The sequence below is a fragment of the Ascaphus truei genome, chromosome 8 (assembly GCF_040206685.1).
Source record: "Ascaphus truei isolate aAscTru1 chromosome 8, aAscTru1.hap1, whole genome shotgun sequence".
Taxonomy (NCBI): Eukaryota; Metazoa; Chordata; class Amphibia; order Anura; family Ascaphidae; genus Ascaphus; species Ascaphus truei.
The window spans coordinates 38,155,204-38,180,314 of record NC_134490.1 but is presented as its reverse complement, the minus strand read 5'-3'; the positions used below and the strand labels follow the sequence as shown (position 1 = coordinate 38,180,314).

The following is a 25,111-nucleotide window of genomic DNA, read 5'->3' as shown; positions in this document are numbered from 1 at the left end:
CTTGCTGCTAAAATAGAAATATTAAAAGCAGCAATCTCCCAAAGGCCTGTATGAGTTTACCTCGCATAATGTTAGCATCTTGTCCCATCAGCATGTACTGATGTTTAGAAAAACTTTATTTCTGGGTTAAGAAAACCCCAAACAAAAACATGATTTTCTTCATCTCCATCTTGAAGGAAGAGCTCCATTTTAAGCTATGGTGGGTGAAAAGGCAACAAGAATCCTCCACTGTATTGCATATAGCAAATAAAAAGATCCCTTGTGAGCACATTCACATGTCTTAGGCAGGTCTGCAACCCTGCCTTTCACCATTATCCCCAGCATACAGTGGTTCCACTGAAGCACATTGTGTGCTCATTTGCATGTCATTTCCCAGAATCCCTTGCTGCAGTGGAAGCACTGTATGCTGGGGATAATGGTGAAAGGCAGGGTTGCAGGCCTAAGACATGTGAATGTGCTCTCAGGTGATCTTTTTATTTGCTATATGCAATACGGCGGAGGTTTCTTGTTGCCTTTTTCACCCACCATAACTTAAAACGTGTGTTTGTGTGTGTGCGTGCGTGCGTGCGTGCGTATATATATATCTCCACACAAAACAAGAATGTTCAGGGCACTCAAATTGGTAAAAATAGGTAAAATCGCTTATCTTAGTAGTCAGGGGGCTTGCAGTGCAGCCAGGATCACCATCCAGCAACAAAAGAAAGGCGCTTGAGAAAGAACCGGGAGGTGCGCAACGTCGCTCCGTCCTGTCGTGTATGTACCCCTGATGCTTGTGATATAAATTAAAGTGGTCTACTTTTGATACTAACCAGTGAGTGCTGCGGATCTTTTGGAGATGGAGATATATATATATATATATATTTTTAAAGATAATTGGATAGGTTTCGTCTTGAACAGAAACCTCCAGAGTGAAGGAAGAGAGGGCGGCCAAGCTTCTGATAAATCCAATTTAATAAATAAAGACAGGACAGAGATTATTATATCACCGTTCAGAAACATTGCAGTGGAAGGTTCGTTTCTGTCCAGAACTCTAAATCATAAACAAGTGGAAAAAAAATAAAATAAGAAAAATAATACTATAATACTTATTCAGCCAGAAAACGACCGTCAAAAATAACTTGGCCACAAATCTATCCGTGGGGTTTTCTCCCTCGCAGTGGAAGCGTCAGATACAAAGAGGTACATTCTTTTCATGGTCTGTTCTTCATGAATAAATAAACGTGCGGATTTCCCCCCCCCCCGGTGACTCCGCCAGCGGCTCTCTGGGGGTCGGTGGAATCGCAGCGGCGGGGGTCGTGTTTTCGGGCCTGAACTCCAAAAGCGTTTAACTCCTTGAGTGCCACAGGGGGGTCCTGCCACTCTTCTGGCACTCAAAGAGGTCGAATGGCCTTGAGAGAGGCTGGGACATGACCCGGTCTTCTATGTCTGGGCATCGTGGCTGCAATACTTGCGGAGAGGTACCAGCTGATGAAAGGGTTGAAAATTAAACCCTTTAGATGCAGAAATCCCAGAGTGAAAATAAGGTTTTTAGGAATCCCATTTTGTATGCCATTTAGGAAGCCCTGAGGAGTTTTGTATGTCGCCCTGAGGAGTTTTTACTATTGAATTCCTGACAGGCACATGACTGGCTTGCGTATCCCTCCTAGCGTATAAACGTATTTTTCTGGAGGTGGGAAGCAGCTTGCTGCTGCAAAAACAGGGCTCTGGCTCCCACCTACAAAATGCCCCTTCTTTCCCCTATAAGATCAATGGGGAGTGGAATGTCGCCATAATTTGAGGACATGGCTGCAAAACGTGGCTGAAAAATGTGCCACTGCTGAATGAAGACTGTTGCAATAACTCTGCACCATGTCGTCGTCCCCAACATTTCCAGGGACGCTGTATGGGGAACCCCAATATATTATTCGCTGGTACCGCAGGAAGGAATCAGGGGGAGAAGGAGGTGGAGCAGAGCCGGGAGGGCGGAGCCAGGAAATCAGGAATACCTAGGACACCCAAATCTACAACAGAGAAAGATGCCAGGGGGGAGTCCTGTCCTTTTAAACCAGACAGCACAGGCAGGTTTGGGGACGGGAAGTCCAAGCTGACGAGGTCACTGGAGAGGGGAAGAACTTCTTGTTGCCCTTCATGGGTGGAGCCAGAGAGGGGGAGAAGTCTGCATGAACACTGATCTTTGTTGCAGGAGCAGCAGGTGTAGTGGGTGGAGTCATTCAAAATGCCAGCTGTGCCCACGATAAGCCAAGAGGAGACAAGAAGGGATAATTGTGCAGGCGTAAATTATTTAAAGTGAGGAGGGCGGCAGGGTGTTGGGGTGTATAGGGAAGGGTATAACGGCAGTGAGGAGGGCAGCAGGGTGTTGGGGTGTATAGGGAACGGTATAACAGGGCAGTGAGGAGGGCAGCAGGGTGTTGGGATGTATAGGGAAGGGTATAACAGGGCAGTGAGGAGGGCAGCAGAGTGTTGGGGTGTATAGGGAGGGGTATAACAGGGCAGTGAGGATGGCAGCAGGGTGTTGGGGTGTATAGGGAGGGGTATAACACGGCAGTGAGGATGGCAGCAGGGTGTTGGGGTGTATAGGGAGGGGTATAACAGGGCAGTGAGGAAGGCAGCAGGGTGTTGGGGTGTATAGGGAGGGGTATAACAGGGCAGTGAGGAAGGCAGCAGGGTGTTGGGGTGTATAGGGAGGGGTATAACACGGCAGTGAGGATGGCAGCAGGGTGTTGGGGTGTATAGGGAGGGGTATAACACGGCAGTGAGGATGGCAGCAGGGTGTTGGGATGTATAGGGAGGGGTATAACAGGGCAGTGAGGATGGCAGCAGGGTGTTGGGGTGTATAGGGAGGGGTATAACACGGCAGTGAGGATGGCAGCAGGGTGTTGGGGTGTATAGGGAGGGGTATAACACGGCAGTGAGGATGGCAGCAGGGTGTTGGGATGTATAGGGAGGGGTATAACAGGGCAGTGAGGATGGCAGCAGGGTGTTGGGGTGTATAGGGAGGGGTATAACACGGCAGTGAGGATGGCAGCAGGGTGTTGGGGTGTATAGGGAGGGGTATAACACGGCAGTGAGGATGGCAGCAGGGTGTTGGGGTGTATAGCAGGGTTATAACGGCAGTGAGGATGGCAGCAGGGTGTTGGGGTGTGTAGGAAGGGGTATAACAGGGCAGTGAGGATGGAAGCAGGGTGTTGGGGTGTATAGGGAACGGTATAACAGGGCAGTGAGGAGGGCAGCAGGGTGTTGGGGTGTATAGGGAAGGGTATAACAGGGCATTGAGGAGGGCAGCAGGGTGTTGGGGTGTATAGGGAACGGTATAAAAGGGCAGCAGGGTGTTGGGGTGTATAGGGAAGGGTATAACAGGGCAGTGAGGATGGCAGCAGGGTGTTGGGGTGTATAGGGAGGGGTATAACACGGCAGTGAGGATGGCAGCAGGGTGTTGGGATGTATAGGGAAGGGTATAACAGGGCAGTGAGGAGGGCAGCAGGGTGTTGGGATGTATAGGGAAGGGTATAACAGGGCAGTGAGGAGGGCAGCAGGGTGTTGGGATGTATAGGGAGGGGTATAACAGGGCAGTGAGGATGGCAGCAGGGTGTTGGGGTGTATAGGGAGGGGTATAACACGGCAGTGAGGATGGCAGCAGGGTGTTGGGGTGTATAGGGAGGGGTATAACACGGCAGTGAGGATGGCAGCAGGGTGTTGGGGTGTGTAGGAAGGGGTATAACAGGGCAGTGAGGATGGAAGCAGGGTGTTGGGGTGTATAGGGAACGGTATAACAGGGCAGTGAGGAGGGCAGCAGGGTGTTGGGGTGTATAGGGAAGGGTATAACAGGGCATTGAGGAGGGCAGCAGGGTGTTGGGGTGTATAGGGAACGGTATAAAAGGGCAGCAGGGTGTTGGGGTGTATAGGGAAGGGTATAACAGGGCAGTGAGGAGGGCAGCAGGGTGTTGGGGTGTATAGGGAACGGTATAAAAGGGCAGTGAGGAGGGCAGCAGAATGTGGAGGTGTACAGTGACGGGTATAACAAGAGAGCCTTCAAGACTTTTCCCATGATACATCTGCTCTCTGAAATTCCCTAGCAGGTACTATCAGACATTTGAAAACTCACCTCCGGCATACCCCTAGCATTTCTCCCCCCTAACACCAACTCTATTCGGACCGGCTGTGCAGCTGGAACACACTCCACACTAACACCCCCTAACACCCCCTCCCCAAACCTTAATGGGATCAGGTGTGCAGCTGGACCATACCCAATTCTGAGGCATACTCCATCCCACAATGAGCAGCCACATCACCGTTTGTTTCAACATTGTCCCCGATTCCCTCTAGACTGTAAGCTCTCCAAGCAGGGCCCTCATTACCTTTTGTATATGTTTGCACACTTGTCTGTCCTTATTTGTGTGTCATTCTGTTTATGTCATTGACATCACTCTGCACCCCCCACTGTACCGCGCTGCGGGATATGTTGGCGCTTAACAAATAAACGATAACTATAATAATAATAATGACAAAGCAGTGAAGAGGGCAGCAGGGTGTTGGCGTATAATGGGAGGGTTAGAGAGACCACCCTACCAGATGCCCCGACACCCAGCCCTCCGCTGTATATGGCACCATGCAATCCGACTGCACTCTCCAGCTCGGACACTTCATATTCATACTCCCTAGGGGAGGAGATAAGACATCAGAAAGGGACACGCAGCGTGCACATATGACAAATACATGTTGAGAAACACAAACACACTACACTATAGGAGAAAATTTGTTGAGTAGAGTGAACTGATGAACTGATGTCATACGCCTCAGAACCCATACTCTGTGTGTACACTAACACACACCAAGTTAATGTAACATATAGTATAATATAGTAATACTTATATCAACATATTTTTATATACATTATAATATATCAATATCATTTTATAATTCCATTGTATTTTGTTACTTGAGCATTTTATTAGTTGAATCTATTATTTAATCTAGATGTGATTAGGCACTGTATGTACACAAACAGCACGTGCACAGAGGCGCATGGAAAATCTCCCTATATACTCTGTTCTCTTCTGCAGATGGATTTATGAGGGTCTCTATCTCCTGCAGTAGGGACTGCTCTGCCCCTCTCTTCCCCCCTCCGTTACAGACTCACGCAGCTGACGGGTTCCCGTTGAGTTTCCTCTTTCCGAGTCGGGTCTGCTGCGTGTAATATTCATAACGCTCCGACTTCTTCCAGAAGTAATAATACTGCACACACTCACCCACGGACCGCGTGCGCACCTAGGGCACAGAGAGACCAGTCAGAGCCTGCAGAGGAGGCTGTGACGAAGGAGAAACCCAACGCCGTGCTGTGTGTATGTGTGTTGATTTTAGCAGCTGGCGAGGCAGCAGCCGACGGCAGAAGAGGAGGACTGAAGACCACTGGAGCGGAGCAGCAACGGAGGAAGACAGCAGGCGGTGGGAGAAGAGCACCGAGGACCACCATGTCAGCAGAGCAGGGCAGCAGAGGCTTTACACGGTGGGCGGCGGAAGCAGGAGAAGAGTATTGACACCACATGAGCAGCACAGGAGAATGGACGGGTAGGAGCGCGCCCCAGCGGTCTGACCCAGTAGTCTTTGCTGACTTCCAGTGTCTGCTGCTGCAGCGCAGCTCCTTCCTGCTGTTCTCCTGTGCCGCTCATATGGTGTCGATGCTCTTTTTCTGCTGCCGGCCGCCATGTAAAGAGTCTGTTGCCCTGCTCCGCTGACATGGTGCTCCTCTGTCGTCTTTTCCCGCAGCCAGACGTCTTCCTCCGGTGCTGCTCCGCTCCTGTGGTCTTCAGTCCTCCTCTTCTGCTGCCGGCCGTCCACTGTCTTCCTCCTCTGCTGCAGTGCTCCACCGAAGCCTGGTAAGTGAGTGAGAGGAGGGGGTGAGAAAGGAAAAGGAGAAGGAAGGGGTGAGAGAAGAAGAGAAGTAAGAGAAGAAAGGGGGTGAGAGAAGAAAGGGGGTGAGAGAAGGGGGGGGGTGAGAGGAAGTGGAGGAGGTGGGTGAGGAAGAGGAGAAGGAGGTGGGTGAGGAAGAGGAGAAGGAGGTGGGTGAGAAAAGTAGGTGGGGGAGATGAGGGGGTGAGAGGAAGAGGAGAAGGAGGGGGTGAGAGGAGGAGGGGGAGTGAGAGGAAGAGGAGAAGGAGGGGAAGAGGAGAAGGAAGAGCAGAAGGAGGTGAGTGAGAGGAAATGGAAAAGGGGGTGAGGAAGAGGGGGATAAGAGAGGAAGAAGAGGAGGGGGTGAGAGGAGGAGGGGTGTGAGAGAGGAATAGGAGGAGGGGGTGAGAGGAGAAGGAGGTTGGTGAGAGGAGGGGGTGAGAGGAAGAGGAGAAGGAGGTGGGTGAGAGAGGAAGAGGAGAAGGGGGGATGAGGAAGAGGGGGGGTGAGAGGAAGAGGAGAAGGAGGGGGGGTGAGAGGAAGAGAAGGAGGGGGTGAGAGGAAGAGGAGAAGGGGGGAGTGAGAGAGGTGGAGGAGGAGTGAGAGGAAGAGGAGAAGGAGGGGTGAGAGGAAGAGGAGGTGGGCGAGAGAAGGAGGGGGTGAGAGAGGAAGAGGAGGAGGGGGTGAGAAAAAAAGGAGAAGGCGGTGAGAGGAGGGGGTGTGGGGTGAGAGAGGAAGAGGAGAAGGAGTGGGTGAGAGAAAGGGGATAAGAGAGGAAGTGTAGAAGGAGTGGGGTCAGAGAGGAAGAGAAGGAGGGGGTGAGAGGAAGAGGAGGGGGTGAGAGGAAGAGAGGGGTGAGAGGAAGAGAAGGAGGTGGGAGAGGAAGAGAATAAGGATGTGGGTGAGAGGAAGTTGACTAGGAGGGGGTGAGAGAAAGAGAAGGAGGGGTGAGAGAGGAAGAGGAGAAGGAGGGGATGAGAGAGGAAGAGAAGGAAGGGGTGAGATTAAGAGAAGTAGGTGGGTGAGAGAAGGAGGTGGGTGAGAGAAGGAGGGGGGTGAGGAAGTGGAGGAGGGGGTGAGAGGAAGTGGAGGAGGGGGTGAGAGGAAGCGGAGAAGGAGATGGTGAGAGGAAGTGGAGAAGGAGATGGTGAGACGAAGTGGAGGAGGGGGGTGAGGAGGTGGGATCAGAGAGGAAGAGGAGAATGAGGGTAGTGAGTACACACACACACACACACACACACACAGCAAATGGAAATATTACTGTGTGCTCATTTGCATGTCTTAGGCCACGTCCATAGAGGGGTTGTCAGTACTGGACCGCGCTGACGCTGAGGCTCGCCTGCTGAAATCTGTGCGATTCCATGCCCATGCAGGCGAGCCAGCGGGCGCGATTGGGAGGCGGGGGGAGGCGGGGCAGTGACGTCGCTGGGCCAAATCGCCCGTGACGCACCGACGTCAACGTCACGGCGCCGTGACGTTGATGCTGCTTCGCGCTGATTGGATGTTTTCAGCCGACAGCGCTCTGAAAAACAGCTTGGCTGTCGGCTGAAAAATCCAGCGCCTCAGCACGCCTGCGGACGCTCGCGTGAGCCCCCTCTAAAGACATCCTCATGGAGGATGCAGGGGCTCAGCGCGGAGCGTCAGCACGGCTCAGCGCGGCCTCCCCTGCTATGGACTCGGCCTTAGACAGGACTGCAACCCTGCCTTTCACCATTATCATCCAGCACACAGCACTTCCACTGCAGCAAGGGATTCTGGGAAATGACATACAAATGAGCACAGTGCCACCTTTTGCTTCATAACCATATAACATGGCCCCCTATAAGCTTATGCTTGCTGAATTTCACAGCTTTGAGCACAGTCTGGGTTAAGATGCATAGCCAGTAAACCCACCCACAGACAGCCGTTTCAACCTTAATGGGTCTCATCAGTGTGGGGTTGGTTATACTGGCTTTGCAAAATGAAGCTTAGGATAGGTTTCACCATACTTAAACTCACCATAACTTAACTAAGTATATATATATATTATATATATATATATAATATATATATATACATACATACATACATATATATATATATATATATATATATATATATACACACACACACACACAGTTAGTCCTCGCTATCCGACGGTCTGTTATCCGTCGAACGGCTTACCAGACCCCCCCTCACCTTGTTGGCCTGTATGAGGTTGAAATTCTTTCCATGAACTCGGAAGCCATGCTCAAAATTCCTGCGCTCCTCCTCGCTCCACGCACAAAGACCGTCTCAGTGGGCGAAAGAAAGGGCGATACATGGTATAAGAAAGCTTCAACATAAATCCATATAGCTGTGACAAGAACACAATCACATTACAGACATATGAACTTTAACTTTCCACTCAACCCACTCTCCAGATTTTCAGGTTATGATGCACTGTAAACCATTTAGTGCCTGTAACCCATCTCCTGGGTGCCTACAACACTGCAATTGTCGAACAATCACAGTACAGGCAGTGAGGCCCTCAGGAGATGCTCTCCGGTCCTGCATGTCGCCCTGCTCACCTTGTACAACCTTTACGTTGAAGTGCAGCCTCCGCAGAGCCTCTTCCGTGTGAAATCTACACCTGACCAACTCATAAAGAGCCTGGAGAGAGAGAGAGCAGCCACTTAGGAGAAGCCGCTGCTGCCAGCACGACAGTCATGCCAGGAGCCCTCCCCCGCCTCACCTGCTCGTTATCCTTCACCCGGCTCTCGTCGAAGGGGGATCCCTCCCACACTTCACGTTGACGCTCCGACGCACGGCTCAGATACTCCTCCACTTCACACTCCGGTAGGATGCTGGGATCCCATAGGAGCTGGTCCACATTCTCATAATCTGGAGGAAGGGGAGAATGTGCAGCTCGGTATAGTGACACAAAGCATCTCTAACCACTATTACTAATAATACCAACTTGAGTACAGTTCAGTTACAGTGACTACAGGTTATACTCACAAAGAACTGTTTTCAATTGTAAAAAAAAAAAAAAGGGCTATATGTAGAACGTCAAGGAAAAGCCATTGGTGTCAACATGGCCCCTAATTTTGCAAATCTGGTCATGTCCAAATAGAATATGCACTTGTCTACACCGATCCAGAATTCATGAAAACACTGGATCCTTTGGAACAGGTATATAGACGACATATTCCTGTTATGGAAGGGCGCCACGACATCAGTAGTGACCTTTATCAATAACATGAACCAGAAGCATGACATTATAATATTTTGCATGGTAGTTGATTACACCAAGATGAATAAACTTAACGTTTGATTGTGAATAAAGATGGGAAAGTCATCACTGGCTTTTATATTAAGTCTACTGATGAGAAACAATAGCCTTCAAAGCTTATCCTTTCCTCCCCCCTCCCCCTTTCATGGAGAACCTACCCTTTAGTCACTTCTTACAGGTTGGACGTATAGTGGAAGATGAAGATGTTACCAGAAACTCAAAGAAATGGGCACAAAAATTGGAAAATATGGATAAGAATTGAGTAACAGAAGAGAACCGAAGTAAAACCAAAAAAAAGCCATCTCATTTGTATATAAATATAGCAAAATGTCAGGTAAGGGCGTCAGAAAAACATAGATACATCCTGATTTGAAAATACTTTTTGTGGGAGCTAGGAACCTTAGGGACTAATTGGTGTGGTGCGGACAGATTGACCGGTGCAGAGTCTCCACCAACAATATCTTCAGAATAAAAAGAATAGTACGTACCCAATCCTATCATGTCCTCATTACAATATTGTTATTCAGGTAGCTACCAAGGGCCTTATTTTATATATGGCAAGGCAGCCGTTTTGGGTTGAAAATCCTTGTAGAAAGTCCGCTTTGGGCAATATAGAATAAGGCCCACGTTTCACCCACACACAAGCTGTTGTATACCTAGAAAATATTTTTTTTTTCACATTGAATGAAGACGATGTAATTTATGCTTTAAAGCAGCCATCCCTCCCAGCAGCCTAAAATGAGTTTAACTCATATACAGTTAGGTCCGGAAATAATTGGACACTGATACAAGTTTTGTTACTTCGGCTGTGTACCAAAATAAATTCAAGTTACAGTTAAATAATGAATATGGGCTTAAAGTGCAGTCTCAAGATACAGAGAAAGTGACACGGTCACAGCAGTCCCCTTTTCACATTGCACTCAAGGTAGAGGAAATAGTAATGTACATAAAGATATAGTATCCACCACAGGAACTATTGTACCATAAAGAGTATAAATATGTACATAAGGATACAATTTCCCATAGAAGAACTGATGTGTCCACAAAAACGGAAAAAGTGCATATGGTCAAAACAGGGGAACATATACTCCCGCTCAAAGAATACCTAGTAGCCAAGGGAAATGGCACAGGCATCCACTGCTAAAATACAAAACAATACAATTTTAATAATATCAAATAATGACGCCGAAACACAAGTGAAAATCTATATAACATGTGCGACTAAAATATATGAAAGCAATAACCCCTATTAGGGGAGCGGTAGTAAGTAACACTTAATGCTCATATAACAAGGTATATACAATAGTAGGAGCAATATGTATAAATGAACTACTCAAATGATACTACCAAAACAGCGTGGTTCATGTGGATGTACAAATAACAATATGCAGATAACCTGTTAAGAAGCAATTGCATATAGTATGAGCATGAATCTCTCAGCTTCAATGGGTAAGGTAAGGTCTGATGTGCACAGTAACAAGGTAGTTAAGCAATAAGTATACCCACAACATACAGACAAAAATCCAATGGGTACCAAGGGTTAAATAACACAGCACAGAGGCACAGATGTAAGCCCCAAGGATCCCCTGTTCCCTATACAACCGTGCTTCTATGTGATGACCGGACTGCTACCGCAACCACCAGCGCTGCTAAACTCCGCAATGAGACCCGCTCACGGACGCCAAGCTGATGTCATATCCTCAACACGTGTTTTGTGTGATGCTCACACTTCTTCAGGGGGGAATTGATCCCCTGCGATCCTAAGCGTAACAGAGGTCCTCCCACTCCACGTGTTTCGCCCGGGTAATGACCACGGCTTCGTCAGGAGTGTCCTGACGAAGCCGTGGTCATTACCCAGGCGAAACGCGTAGAGTGGGAAGACCACTGTTACGCTTAAGATCAATTCCAAGCAGTTCCCACCGGGCGTCTTCTCGCGAGGATCAGGGCAGGTGTTACGTCACAGGTCCGACAGGACGCGACGGAGCGCAAGCCACGCTGGGTCCCTATCGATCACGGGAGACAACAAACAAATGAAGAGGAGGCGGTGAGGAACACTGTGCTGCATTGATTCTGCTTACACATTTGTGTGTTCCATGCTTGATTTTTATTGCACTATTGTAAGTGTGTCTTATTCTTTACATAAAATGTTTCTTTTACACTATTGATCTGCGCTGTGTAGCCTCTCTCCATCCTCTTATATTGGATAAATCTCCCCTGAGCCCACTGTTGGGATCATAGACTACAATTTACCTTTGGAGAACCTCCAGCCACACGACATTTACAATCGCTGCTTTTTTACATCCTGCATCTTGTGAGTAGGCTGTATATAGAGCCTGCAACATTTCTCCCAACATTGAAATACGGCGGCACTTATATTTTTCGCCCAATATGCTCCCCCTGGATTGTACGAAAAAATTAAAAGCTGTACGCTTTCTGACCAGCAGACTTAGGGAGGATTTGTTCCTGTAAAGTACCCCTAGTTTGGCATAGGTTTTGAATGTCAGGGTATCAAAGTGCATCCTGAATGTTAAGTGGGAGTCAAACCATATGCCCAAGTATTTAAAACTAGTAACAGGAGTTAGGGTGGTGTCAGCGTTGGTTCTGATCTGGAGCTCAGTCATTGGAAGCTTTAAAAATGTAGCCTTGGTCCCAAATACCATTGTTACAGTCTTGTCAGTGTTTAAAAACAGTTTGTTTTGGGAAATCCAATTTTCTCGAAAAGTCAGACTGCGGTATGTTTTCAGGGTCGGAAAGGCTATGGCTGTGTGCATATAGGATTGTGTCATCTGCATACATGTGTATTGAGGCTCCCTTACAAGCTGTAGGAAGATCATTGATGAACACTGAGAAGAGTAGGGGCCCCAGAACAGAGCCTTGCAGGACACCACAGGTGATATCCAAGGGGTTGGAGTTGGAGCCTGAGATAGACACATGTTGGGATCTACAGTACCTTCTATGTAGGAATGGAACCAGTTTAAAGCATGCTTCCCTGTTCCAGAGCACTGGAGTTTGTTAAGCAGGATAACATGATCAACAGTATCAAAAGCCTTTGCAAAATCTAGGAATATTGCACTAGTGAGTTGTCCCAGTTCCATTCCACACTGTATCTCATTGCAAACTTTTAGCAGGGTAGTTACGGTGGAGTGTTTGGGGCGAAAGCCAAATTGGAATTGGCTAATGAAATTTGTCTTTGTATAGTAATTGCTTAGTTGGGAGTGAACACATTTTTCCATGACTTTGGATAGTATTGGGAAAAGAGAGATTGGCCTGTAGTTTGAGACAGTGTTTTTGTCCCCACTTTTGAAGATTGGGACAACTCTGGCAGTTTTCCAGGTCTTAGGGATATGGCCTGCAGACAGGATAGAGTTGATTATGGAAGCAATTGGTTTGGCAATGGCTGGGGCACCAAGTCTTAGGAACTTAGATTGTAGTAAATCGGGTCCACATTGGCGGCTTAGCTTTAGTTTGAGGAGCGCTTGTGTAATCTCTTCGGATACTGGGACAAATTGAAAGTTGTGAGCAGTGTTGGGAGAGGGTGGGGCTATAGGGGTACTTTCAGAATGAGGTTCATGTTTGTGGTTTGGTTTGCGTTTTGCTAATAAGTTAGTAGCACATCCCACAAAGTAATCATTGAATGCATTTGCAATGTCAGTGGGATTTGTCAGAGTAATATCCTCCTTAGTGATATTACTTGGTTGTTGATGGTTAGAATGCTGTAATATATTGTTGAGAACCTTCCAGAAGTTAGCTGGGTTTGATGTATTCTGGTGAAGATTGTCAGAGTAATATTGTGCTTTTGCGTGTCTTATTTGCCTTGTGCACATTTTCCGCAGGCATCTGTAGTGATTAAGATTCTTGGTAGTTTTAGTTACTTTGTAGCTTTTCCACAAGGCATCCCTGAAATGGTAGAGTGCTATAAGGTCAGATGTAACCCACGGAAGGTGGGCCCCCGTACTGTTATTCTGCGTAGTGGAGCACGGGTATCAGAGTTTTAAGAACTCGGATTGGAAATAGTCAAGCGCAGAATCGGGGTCGGGAATTAAGTCGATTCTGTACCAGGGGTAATTGGTAATGTCAGCCAGAAACTGTTGTGGGTTAAAGTTTCTAAATGTTCTAGTGAGGAGAACATTAGGGCTTGATTGGGGTGGTTTAATTTTCCTTACACAGTACACTATTGCATGGTCACTGAAAATGTCAGGAAGGATGCTAGAGGATTGGATTCTGCTCGGTTGAGGAGATAATCCAGTCTAGTAAGGAATGATTGTGAGATTTCAGGTTTGTCCGTGTGGGTTGGGAAATTAGTTATGTTAGGTTAAGTGACTTGAGTTATATCTGGATTTTGTGGTTTTAGGGTCGAGCCAATTGAAGTTGAAATCCCCAAGAACTAGCAGCTCACTTTTCTCATTCAGAGAGGAAATTGATCCAAGAAACTGGGTGATATCAGTCAGGGACTGGAGAGGGGCTTTAGGGGTCAGTAGATGCCAGCAACCAAGATAGGCTTAGAAAAGGGGAGGCAGATTTTACCAACTAGGATTTCAAAAGAGGATGGGCTTGGGGGCAATTTAACAGTGTAAATTGTAAGGTGTCTGTAATATAAAATAACAACCCACCTCTCTTTGACCTATCTCTCCTAGATATGGAGTATCCCTGAATATCGATATTTGCATCGGGAGTTTTAGGGGTTAGCCATGTTTCTTTGAGAACGATGGCTTTGGGTTTATTCATAAGGCACCATGCCCTTAGTTCATCCAGTTTGGGCAGCAGGCTCTGGATATTTATATGGGCGACAGATAGTCTTTTATGGAATTTGAAGGGGGTATTCTCTGGGGTATGGGACAGAGTTGAAAAGGGAGGGCCCGGGTTAAGTTTAATATCACCTGCTAATGAGAGTAACAGTATGAGTAGTTGTTTGCAAGTTGTACATTTGTGATGTTTGCCATTAGAGTAAATGGTGGTTGGTGTGCTGGTTTTCAGAGTTCTCCACCAACATTCAGTAGATAGTGCAAGGCTTTTGAGTAATCCAGGGTGTATGGTGATGTCGGGTGTGGGCCAGGAGGGAGGAGTTTGTAGTGGATAAAGAGAGTAACATTTCCATGAGGCCACGAGAAAGAACAAAGTTGAGGTACATACCAGGTTCATTATCACAGATGTAGGTAATGCTGCATGAAGCTGTTGTGAGCCAAGTGAGTGTGTACAGACTAAACAGCAGAGGTGTGTCTTTTCCTTGTCAAAATGTTTTGCTGCATTGCAATGCTAGGGTCTATTCAGGGTTTCAAGAGGGTTGAGTGTGGTGAGGGTAGTTGTGTGCTGTCAGTGTTGGGAGAGGCTGTAGTAAAATAAGGTGTAATGCCAGTGGATGTTTGAAATGGGCACTTTAGGGGGCGTGTGTGTGATGTTAGAGCACATGCACGTCTGCTGTTCCGGCTCCGTGCATCTCACGGATAAAATTTAAAAATAAGCCTCCAAAAACGACACAAAAAAACCTCAAAAAGCACAGCAACCTGCGGGGGAAGCCTTCGAATACAGATAGGAAGTGCTCCGCACCCGATCTCTCCTGCATCAGTCACAAACAGCCCACGCTGCCAGAGGGAGGTGAAGATGGCGGCGAGATGCGCCAGCAAGAGCTCATCATTCGATTCGGAGCAAGAGGAAGAGGGAAGCACAGCCCTCACAAAAAAAAGACCTTAAAGATATCTTAAAAGATATGCAGGAGGCATTTCAAGCAGCACTGGATAAAGCAGTGGTGGAGTTAAAATCTGAAATCTCCTCACCAGCAAAAAGGATCACAGAGCTGGAAAATAAAATGGATGCCACCCTGCAAAATCAAGTTAATACAGATGATGAGGCTCAATGAGGAGCCATGAGAGACAGCATGGATGATATGGAGAATAGGGAGCGGAGGTAGAACTTGCGGATTTTGAATGTCCCAGAGACAGTATCCGCAGAGGCACTGCAGCCTTACCTTAAAAGACTGTTTCTACCAATTGACCCTATTACAAGATAGGGAATTACAGATGGACAGCCCACGAGCACTGGGTCCAAGATTTGAAGGTCCTAAGAGGAACAGGGACACAGTGGTGATACTGCACTATTATACGACCAAAAAAAGAATAATAAAGGGGTGCAGGAACAGGAGCTCCATTGAATTCGAAAACTCCCCCATTCAGATTTTTCAAGATCTGTCCTGATTGACTATTTAAAGAAGGAAAGTGTTAAGACCAGTGACGGCGATCCTACAGGATAAGGAGATACGCTATAGATGGGACTTCCCGTTTCGCCTAATAGCTGGCAGCAGGGGGAAAAATGAGCCTCGCTCCGCTATCCAGAGGAAGCAGCTGCGTTTCTCTCAGCGTTAGGCCTGGATCCTAAAAGCAGAACGGGACAACCGAGGCGGACCCGCGACGACAGACCAGAAAGAAGGAGATCGGTGTATGCAGAGGCAGACCAAAGAGGAAATGATCTAGACCAACCGAGCTCCGGAGAGGATCCAGAAGAGATCTTTCATTGATCGCCGACACCTAAAGTGAAGTGCCTGGGTCTACCGCATTGTCTTTGCCCGGAGAGTTTGCATAGCCTGACTGACTGAGTAGCCCCTGTTGGGCATGTTTTTCTTTCTTTTTCTCTGTTTCCTATTTGAATTACAGAGATAAGAACCCCCCCCCCCCCACCGCCCACGTCTGGTGTCTCTCAGGTGGGTGGCGGAACTAAACCGGTAGAAAGAAGAGGCCCCACTGGATAATTTGAAGAGCCAGGGCCAGGCTAGGGGTGAGTGAGCCTAGGCCCAATGGGGCTGGAGTGATGGGACTAATGTGGGTTGAACCCCACTAGAGGCTCAAGAAAAAGGCGTAAAAGACATTAAGATATTTGAGAGAGACGGACGATACTGGTCCAATATATATATTTAGAGAAGACACCCTTATATGTGTGACCCAGATACCGGGAAAAGATAGAGGGAAGTGTGCCTTGGGGGGAGGTGCCTACCCTCTCAGGGGTATAGTGAAATAATTATAAAGAATAAATATAAAGATGTATGTATACTTTTTCTCTGAAGATGCTCCCCTTCCACCACCTCTCTACTCCCTTGCTGGGGCTGCTATCAGATAAGACCATAAGATAGGAGAGACGAGATCCAGGGAGGTGTTTTATAAGCTTTAAAAGTTTAAAAAGTTGGTTAATTGTTAAAACTAGGTGCTCAAAATAGAATAGACTAAGGACAAGTTTTGGAGGTAGAGCTAAGGTAGTGACGGGATGAATGGTGGAAGGAGACCATGATGCCCGATATTCGGGTGCCCCCAGTAGGGCCATATTCCTGCTAGGCCAAGCCAAATAGGGACGACTGGCCGCAAGACAGGGATGAGTGGCAGGTTACACTCATCTTATCCTACGACCCAATTGTTGTTTCTAACCCACTCTCCAGCCATAGGAGAGCTTCCCTCCCCCCAAATTTACACCCCCCTTTTACCCTCAACCACCAAGAACTGAAAGATGCAACACTCATTGAGTCCTCAGACACCCAACACAGATCTAATCAAGATAGAAGTACCCAGACAAATGGGACCTGAAATACAGACAAAGATGAGAGATACAGGAAAACCACAATGGCTAACCAAGTTCCAATAAAGGTAGTGTTCCAAAATGTGAAGGGCTGAAATGTCAATGGTAAACGTAGACTGGCCCTAAGAGAATTCAGGAAATTAAAAGCAGATATTGTCCTGCTGCAAGAGACACATTTTGACACACGGGAACCTCCAAACACCTTTAGGGGGACATATCCCACAGCGTTTTATTCATCGCTCTCTCTCGTAAAAAAAAAAAAAAGGGGGGGTAGCGATCCTAATAAAGCACGATATACCCTTTCAGGCCCCAGAGGTTAAAATAGATCGAGAAGGGAGATTCCTTGTAGTTTACGGCCTACTCTCAGGATTACAGATCACGCTAGTGAATATATATGCACCTAATGAGCACCTAATGAGCGACAAGTAGAATTTTTAAAGAAACCACAATGAAGAAGGAAGGGTGGTTCTTCCTCCCCGTTTCCCTGTTTTCTCCCTTTTTCCCTTACATATGTTTTTTCTATATTGTTCCATATATTGTTTTTATATTGTTCCATTGTTCCATTTTTTATTAAACTATTTTGGCTTATATCCATTTTTCTTTTGTCTTTTCTGAGTGCTGGGAACCATTTTTTGTATCTATTGTTGTGGAGGAAATAGGGTTCCTCCGTGTTCCACGCTGCACCAGTTTAAATTCCACATATGCTATTGTGAGTGCTGTCTATTTTTGTCTTAGTCCCATGATATATCTTGGGTAGGGCGTATAACAGCAGCCAAAATTAACATTCTCCCCAGACTTTTGCATCATTTCCAGACACTCCCGATCCCGTATAAAAGAAATTCAAAATCGGATCATGTAATTTATCTGGAGAAATAAACAGCCAAGGAACAGCTAGGTCAATTATGTTGGAAACTAGAGAAGGGGGAGGCCTGGCGGTCCCAGATATTCTAAAATACTATATAGTTTCGCATATGAAACAGATGGTTTATTGGCACTCTCCGAGTGGGCTATATGGTTGGGTAGATCTGGGAAAGTTTAGTCAAAAAAACGATTGGGTTGCCCTCTCTGCTGTGGTCGGGAATTGGGCCCAGGAAGGGGAGGCAATCTGAACCAGCAGTGATCGGGATTACATTGAAAATCTGGCAGATGGCCAAAAAAATAATAATATATAAGGTGATGTCAAACCCTTCTAGACTCACAAAGGACACACGGCCCAAAACGCGTAGGTGTGTTACCTGCTGTTGCTCTTGGGGGTAATGTTTGACCCAATTATGGAATAAAGCCGTTTTTATGCAGCTGTGAGTCTCCTCCTGCTTTTTGGCAGTGCACTGCCTCTTTCACCTGTATCCTTCTAGACACACCCCTCCGTTTGGTAACCCAGGATTTCTCCCTGGCATGCAAGGACAGGGATACGATAGCTGGAGGGATAGGGGGATTTTTAGAGGTGAGAGATTTACTGAGGAGGGACAAACTAATGCAGTTTGAGGAATTGAGAGAAAAATACAACCTCCCACAGTCCGAGATGTTTAAATACATGCAAGCCCAACATTTTGTAAAACAGAGTCTTCAAAGAGAAGAATACCCAAAACCCACACTATTTGAAGAATTATGTAAAATAAGAAAATACCAAAAAGGGCTAATAAGGGGGTATTACACCCCCAAGAGACTAAAGCAGATGAATCCAGAGACATCGGATATGTGTTGGAGGGGATGTGGACAGATACAAGATTTAGCGCATATTTTGTGGTTCTGCCCGGCAATACAGAATTACTGAAATGAATAAAGGATGTTGTGGGTATTACGGTCCCGTTAGTCCCAATTCTAATAATCCTAGCCAAACCAATGGAAAATGTGAACCTCTACATGCTCAAACTAATTTCACATGTATTAACAGCAGCTAGGTGCGCTGTGGCAGCGGCGTGGAACTCCTCCCCCCCCCCCCTCAAGAAGAGAAGTTATTAGAAGAATAAATGAAGTTCAACTAATGGAGAAACTCCCCTCATTCTTAAATCACACTGCAAGGAAGTTTTATAGGGTATCGGAACCATGGGATGTAAGAGGATAATTGAGTTGAGCAAGTGGATTGAGTGGAGAGTTAGGCCGTGATAATACAGAAAAACATCAGTGGCGTCGCGCGTGGCTCAAAAACAAAAGACATCAATCCAATTACAGTTAACATACCAGTAGTGGTGTGCGCGCCGCCTGGAGCTGCAGGGCGGACGACTGGAGATTTTGTTATTGGCTGGCGACGGTCACGTCACGTGAGCGGTTCAGCCAATGAGGGCGAACCGCTCATGCCACGCCTCCTTTGCCCTGTCTCCCCGGTATAATCAAGATGCTGCTCGGCGGCAGCGCAGGGGGATATCACAGAATAGCACTGCCGCCCTGCAGCTCTTGGTATAATCGAGGCCTTATGGGAGACGAGAAGCTACCCATAAGTGTGAGAGGAAAGGAACGAGGGAAAGGCTCCATGAGGAGTATTATTTGGCTAAAATTTGAATTTTGAATTTAAAAAATAATATAAGTAATGTGTATTCTTGATGTATGAAAAACTATGTATAAGATGGTTGTTGCCCCCCCCCCCTCCTTCCCATTTTACTGTTGAAAATCTTATTAAAAATACAAGTTATAAAGAAATGGGCACTTTAAAACCACATGGCATGAATGAAAAAAAATGATCATTCAAGTTTTTGGGTATGTACTGTATGTATCCATCCAGGTACATAGCGCTATACAATACACGTGACATAGTACTATAACACAATGGAAATAAGCGCTTCAGACAAAACAATAGGAAAAGGAGTCCATGCCCCAAAGAGCTTACAGACTAAGTGGTATGTGGGGAGAGCTTACAGGGACAGTAGGAGGGTGTTCTGGTAAGTGCATCTCCAAGGGGCCAAGGTTAGTACATAGGAAATGTGATAAAATAACTGTATAACGAACGGTCTTTCTGCCATATCCTCGTGGATGTCCAATCACCATCTTAAACTTAACATGTAAAAAAAAAAAACTGAATTTATATTCACTCCTAACTCAACCATATTTCTCACATGCAAAAGATGACTTCACCATAATCCCAATAACCTAAAATAGATGAATAGGTGTCATTCTTAACTCCTCTCCGTCATCCCGCACATTCGGTACCTCTACAAATCATGTTTCCATCTCCGCTGCTTCTAGTTGGTCATCCCCTTTGCATCCTCTCCAGTTCATTCAAATGCTGCTGCCAGGCTCATTTATCTCACCAACCGCTCTTCCTCTGCTGCACTCCCATGCAAGTCACTACATTGGTTACCCATACCCAACAGAGTCAATTTGAAGACATTTGTGCTCACCTACAGAGCTATACATAACCCTGCCACTCCTCTCTACATCTATGACCTAATTTCCAAGTACAGCACACGCAATCTACAGATCTCCACCTCCCTTATTACTTCCTCTCACTCCCGCCTCGAAGACGTCTTCTGTGCTGCACCCCAACTCTGGAATTCTGTAGCACGCACAGGCTCTCCCCTACCAAACCTACATTTAAAAGTTCATTAAAAACACACGTTTAACCAGGACACCTATCAACACTCTCCTGACTTCTTTCTTTTACTTTCATCCTAGAACCGCATATTCAGTCCTGATGTTGGCAAATAAAAGGGTGGGTAGCCGTGTTGGTCCTTTCTTCCATATAGTAACTAAGGAGGGAGAGGGAATAGGTAATATGATGCCTTTTATTGGACCAACAAGTAGTTGATATGTTACAAGCTTTTGAACCTCTCAGGATCCCGATGTTGATAATCACACCCGTGCTGACACACACACACACACACACGATTCCTTGTGTCTCCACTCCCCTCCTTTTAGATGCAAAGCTCCTTGGGGCAGGGACCCCCTTCCTGCTGTCTCCGTTTGTCTCAACAACGTTATTGTCCTCCCACCAGCATTTTACTGCGCTACGGAATATGTTGGCGCCATACAAATAAAAGATAATATTAGTAATATGAGACGTATTGCAACACTGTCACTGAGCTTATTAAATAGCTTTATGCTGCTGTGTCACATAGGGCCCCCCTCTGCTGAGTAAACGCCACTGAGAAGAATAGAATGTAATGTTCTTTTTGAGGTGTTGCAGTTTGTTTTATTCATTTTTTAATCTCTTAACCATATGTTACCTACTCCAAATACCGTGGCATGCAGTTTAGTGATCTCTATATGCAGCCAAAAGAGCAAGCCGAACGGTACAGTGATCGAGCCTATTTCAACACACATGCAGCCCTTTGATAATGAACACACTGCATAGTATAATTAGCAGAGTATCTCTATATGCTTTAAGCCCCCTGATAACCATCCTGCACTGTATAATGCTTGTATTCTCATGAGTAAGGGTCATTTAGTTAAACATTTGGCCAAAGCGTTATAAGCCTGCAGCCACGTTACGGCATGACCAGTATGCAGGCCTTAACACTACCTGTGAAAATTCTCATTTACCTCTGCTGTGGAGGGAGAACGGTCTTAATAGATCTGTCCTGCACAGGAACATGAAAAAAACTGCTCTTTGACAAAGTACCTACGCCGTGCGAAACGCGTTAGAGGATTTGCAAGTATCCCATTTGTATGGATTTTATTTAATAAACTCCTTTTTTGGTCACTACGTCCAGCATTGCTATTTTGCTGTGCACCGGCTATTTCCTGTTTGGATTTTCCCCCTTTATTTAGTGACCTTGCCCCCTCCACTCTGCTCGAAAGTAAGGAACCGCAAGCAGTCACAAAGAAACTGAGGCGCCACCAAATTAGGTATAAGTGGGGCTTCCCATTCAAGATAGTAATTTGGCATAATGGATCAACATTAGTGGTGAAGATGCCAGAGGAGGGAGAAATAACTAAAATCACCATCACCTCCGCCAACTGGTTCACCTAACAGACCTGCACGAGCACCCATCTGGACCCAGACGAAGTCAAAGAGAGGAAGCCAATACATAGATCAAGAAGATCAAGCAAGAACTCAAAAATCACCTGGTGAATGAACACAGTACCATGACCAAAGGTTCGGTCGAAGAAAATAATTTATTCAAAGACTATACAATTGGTCCAATTGGTCCAACAGAGGAAAAGGACTCAGGAGCTCCAGAAGCCCCTACAAGTTACTTTTGGTTGTTTTTGATTTTATGTTAGGCGTCCCTATCCCGTTCCCCCTTTTGTTCTTTTTTTCTAGGGAAAAGGGAACCCCCACCCTCAGAGGTATCCCCTCACCCTTCTGAAACCCCTGGGGGCTAGATTGCTGTCCTTTAATCTCCGGAAAACCCACAGGGGTAGTTTAGGTTAGCAACTTTAAGTATATGTTATTATATATGTGTTGTTGTTCTTTTGCTCTGTTCTTGCCCACCCTCCCCTAGTTTAAGGTTAAGAGATAGGCTGTAAACACGACAGAATTCCACCTTACATACAAAGCAACATAAATGTCTAGCAAGCACGGTATGGTTTTGACATGCTAAAATTAGGTACCCTGAATGTCAAAGGGCTAAACAATCATAGAAAATGAAAACTAGCTTTACAGGATTTTAATATGCAAATGTTGGATATTGCTTTTGTACAGGAGACTCATTTCAGGAAACAGGATCAGCCCAGACTTTTCGACCGAGTCTTCTCTTCGGTGTTTTTCGCATCAGCACAGGTGAAGAAAAGAGGAGTAGCCATATTAGTGAGAAAGTCGGTACCATTTGCCCTGGAGAAAAGGGACTCGGACAAAGAAAGTAGTTTTTTGTTCCCCAAGGGCAAACTCGGAAACACAACTATCACCTTAGCTAATATTTCCACTCCAAATGAGAATCAAGCACGTTTTTGTGAGACGATTTTTTCTAGATTATCGAATTTTGCTGAAGGAAAAATAATTATGGCAGGAGATTTCAATGATACGATATTAAAATAGATACATTCTCCCCCCCCTCCAAAAAAAACTCTGAGCACACAAGACAAAAAAAATTACAGATTTGGCGAGATGCATACAAGACATAGCATTATGGGACATTTGGAGCTTACAGCACCCTAAAGAGAGAGACTATACATTCCATTCAACACCACATTTAGTATTCTCGAGAATCGATTATTTTTTCATTTAATTGTCACTAATCCCAGCAGTAAAAGATACAAAGATCAATGCAATTACCTGGTCCGACCACGCACTGGTAAATTGAACATTTAAAGATATTAACCCTGAGACCTAATGTGGAAGCTAAATACAGCCATACCCCGGTTTAAGGACACTCACTTTAAGTACACTCGCGAGTAAGGACACATCGCCCAATAGGCAAATGGAAGCTCACGCATGCGCCTGTCAGCACGTCCTGAACAGCAATATAAGCTCCCTAGCCTGTTACACATGCCTTATTTACATCGGTTCTTCACGTATATGACAATTGCAGTACAGTACATACATCGATAAGTGGGAAAAAATAGTGCTTCACTTTAAGTACATTTTCACTTTACATATATGCTCCGGTCCCATTGCGTACGTTAATGCGGGGTATGCCTGTAATACACTTCTGAGAGATCTCACTGTGGTTGACGAGATAAACACACCCCTAACAGAATTTTTTTCTATTGATAACACACCCGATATGGCTCTCCCAATCATCTGGGAAGCACAAAAAGCGTGTCCTAAGGGAAGGTTTATTGCTGTCGCCTCACTGAAGAAGAAGAAAATATAAAATTACAAAATGTTCTACAGAACTTGCAGAAGTTGACGCCACATATAAAAAAACCAGTCTCAAATTATAAAAAAAAATGCTTAAAATTAGGGGAGATGAGAGAATTTTGCAAATTAATAAAGCAGATAAAGCCATAAAATGGACCAAACAACTGTTTTACCAAAAAAGTAATAAGGCAGATAGACTATTGGCACAGAAATTAAGAAAAGTACACATTTCTACAACTATTAAATCAATCAAAATGAGAGATGGAGATATCACATTTGATCCAAAGATAGTCGAAGAAGAATTTATAGCATATTATTCTACGTTGTAAAATTTACAAAATATTTAGAAATATATCTTGATTCCTGCCAGTTACCATTCCTGAACGATGAGGACAGAGTCCTACTCAATGCAGAAATTTCGCAAGATGAAATACTGGCAGTGATCAAAGAACTTAAAAGTTCAAAATCTCCTGGTCCTGATGGACTCTCTAACAGCTATTATAAAACATTTAAAACACGGTTAGCACCATTTCTAAAGAGACTTTTTAACTCTTTTTTGAAAGGTAAAGAAATTCCTCCCTCAATGCCAAGAGCACAAATTTCCGTGATCCCAAAACCGTACAAAGATCATAACTATTGTAGTAATTATCGACCCACTTCATTAATCAATACTGATTTAAAATTTACAGTAAAATTATTGCAACAAGACTAAATAAACTGCTCCCCAGAATAATCAACCTGGACCAAGTGGGATTTGTTTTGGGGAGACAAGCAGCCGATAATATTAGAAGACTGATAAACCTCACCCATTTAGCAAATGTAACAAATACACCCACACTGTTAATTTCACTCGACGCTGAAAAAGCGTTCGACCATGTAGACTGGTCATATATGTTTATAACTTTAGAGATATTTGGTATCAAAGGAAATATATGGAATTAAGGCCCTTTATAATCAACCGGGAGCCACGCTTAAAATGGCTGGAAACAACTCTGGAGTGATCAATATAAATAATGGGACCAGACAGGGTTGCCCACTGTGACCTTTGTTATTTGCGCTTAATCTGGACCCGTTAGCAAACAAAATTCGGATTAATAAAGATATTAAAGGTTTGGTAAAACAATCCAAAGAATATAAAATAGCTCTTTATGCAGATGGTATTTTACTAACACTCACCAGACCACTGACATCTCTGCCTAATCTATTTGAAGAGATTTCGACATTCAATTTTTTCTCAAATTATAAAACAAAGAAGACAAAATCCGAAGCGCTAGCATCGGGAGTGGAGACAGGGATGCTAAAACTAAATGTTAATTTCAGATGGAAAGAAGATAGGGTCAAATATCTGGGGATATATTTGACCCCTAGGTATTCGGAACTCTACAAAGCTAACTGCCCAGTTTTTGGCAATTAAAGGGGATCTGGAAGAGTGGAATAAATACTGTATTTCGTGGATTGGTAATATCGGTAAAGATGAATTCCCTTCCTAAATTACTTTATCTATTTCATAGCCTTCCAATGAATGTCCCAACCAAAGTTATGAGTGAGATGCAAACCAAAATGTATACATTTATCTGGGGAAAGACAAACCCAAGAGTAAAAAGAAGCGTACTTAGTGCAATAAAAACAGATGGTGGTCTAGCCTTGCCGTCACTAAACAAATACTATGCCACAGCACAATTAAGCCATTTACCAGCATGGCATAGACCCACACAGGCGATTCAATGGCTGGAGATAGA

The 25,111-nt window shown here is 45.4% G+C and overlaps 1 protein-coding gene across 6 annotated transcripts in view; it reads right to left on the bottom strand.

Moving 5' to 3' along the window:
- Positions 1-933: 933 nt before the first annotated feature.
- Positions 934-25,111, bottom strand: part of MIER2 (MIER family member 2) — a 33,659-nt gene continuing 9,481 nt past the window's right edge. For 5 of the 6 annotated variants that reach the window (XM_075611522.1, XM_075611523.1, XM_075611524.1 and 2 more), the window contains 6 exons: positions 8,600-8,748; positions 8,436-8,517; positions 8,065-8,159; positions 5,138-5,265; positions 4,567-4,655; positions 934-2,222 (listed from right to left, as the gene is read on the bottom strand). In XM_075611522.1, coding sequence (XP_075467637.1) covers positions 1,927-2,222; positions 4,567-4,655; positions 5,138-5,265; positions 8,065-8,159; positions 8,436-8,517; positions 8,600-8,748 — 839 coding nt within the window. In that variant the 3' untranslated portion in view covers positions 934-1,926. Of the gene's footprint in view, positions 2,223-4,566; positions 4,656-5,137; positions 5,266-8,064; positions 8,222-8,435; positions 8,518-8,599; positions 8,749-25,111 lie in introns of all 6 variants that reach the window. The other variant, XM_075611525.1, reaches the window with a different exon arrangement.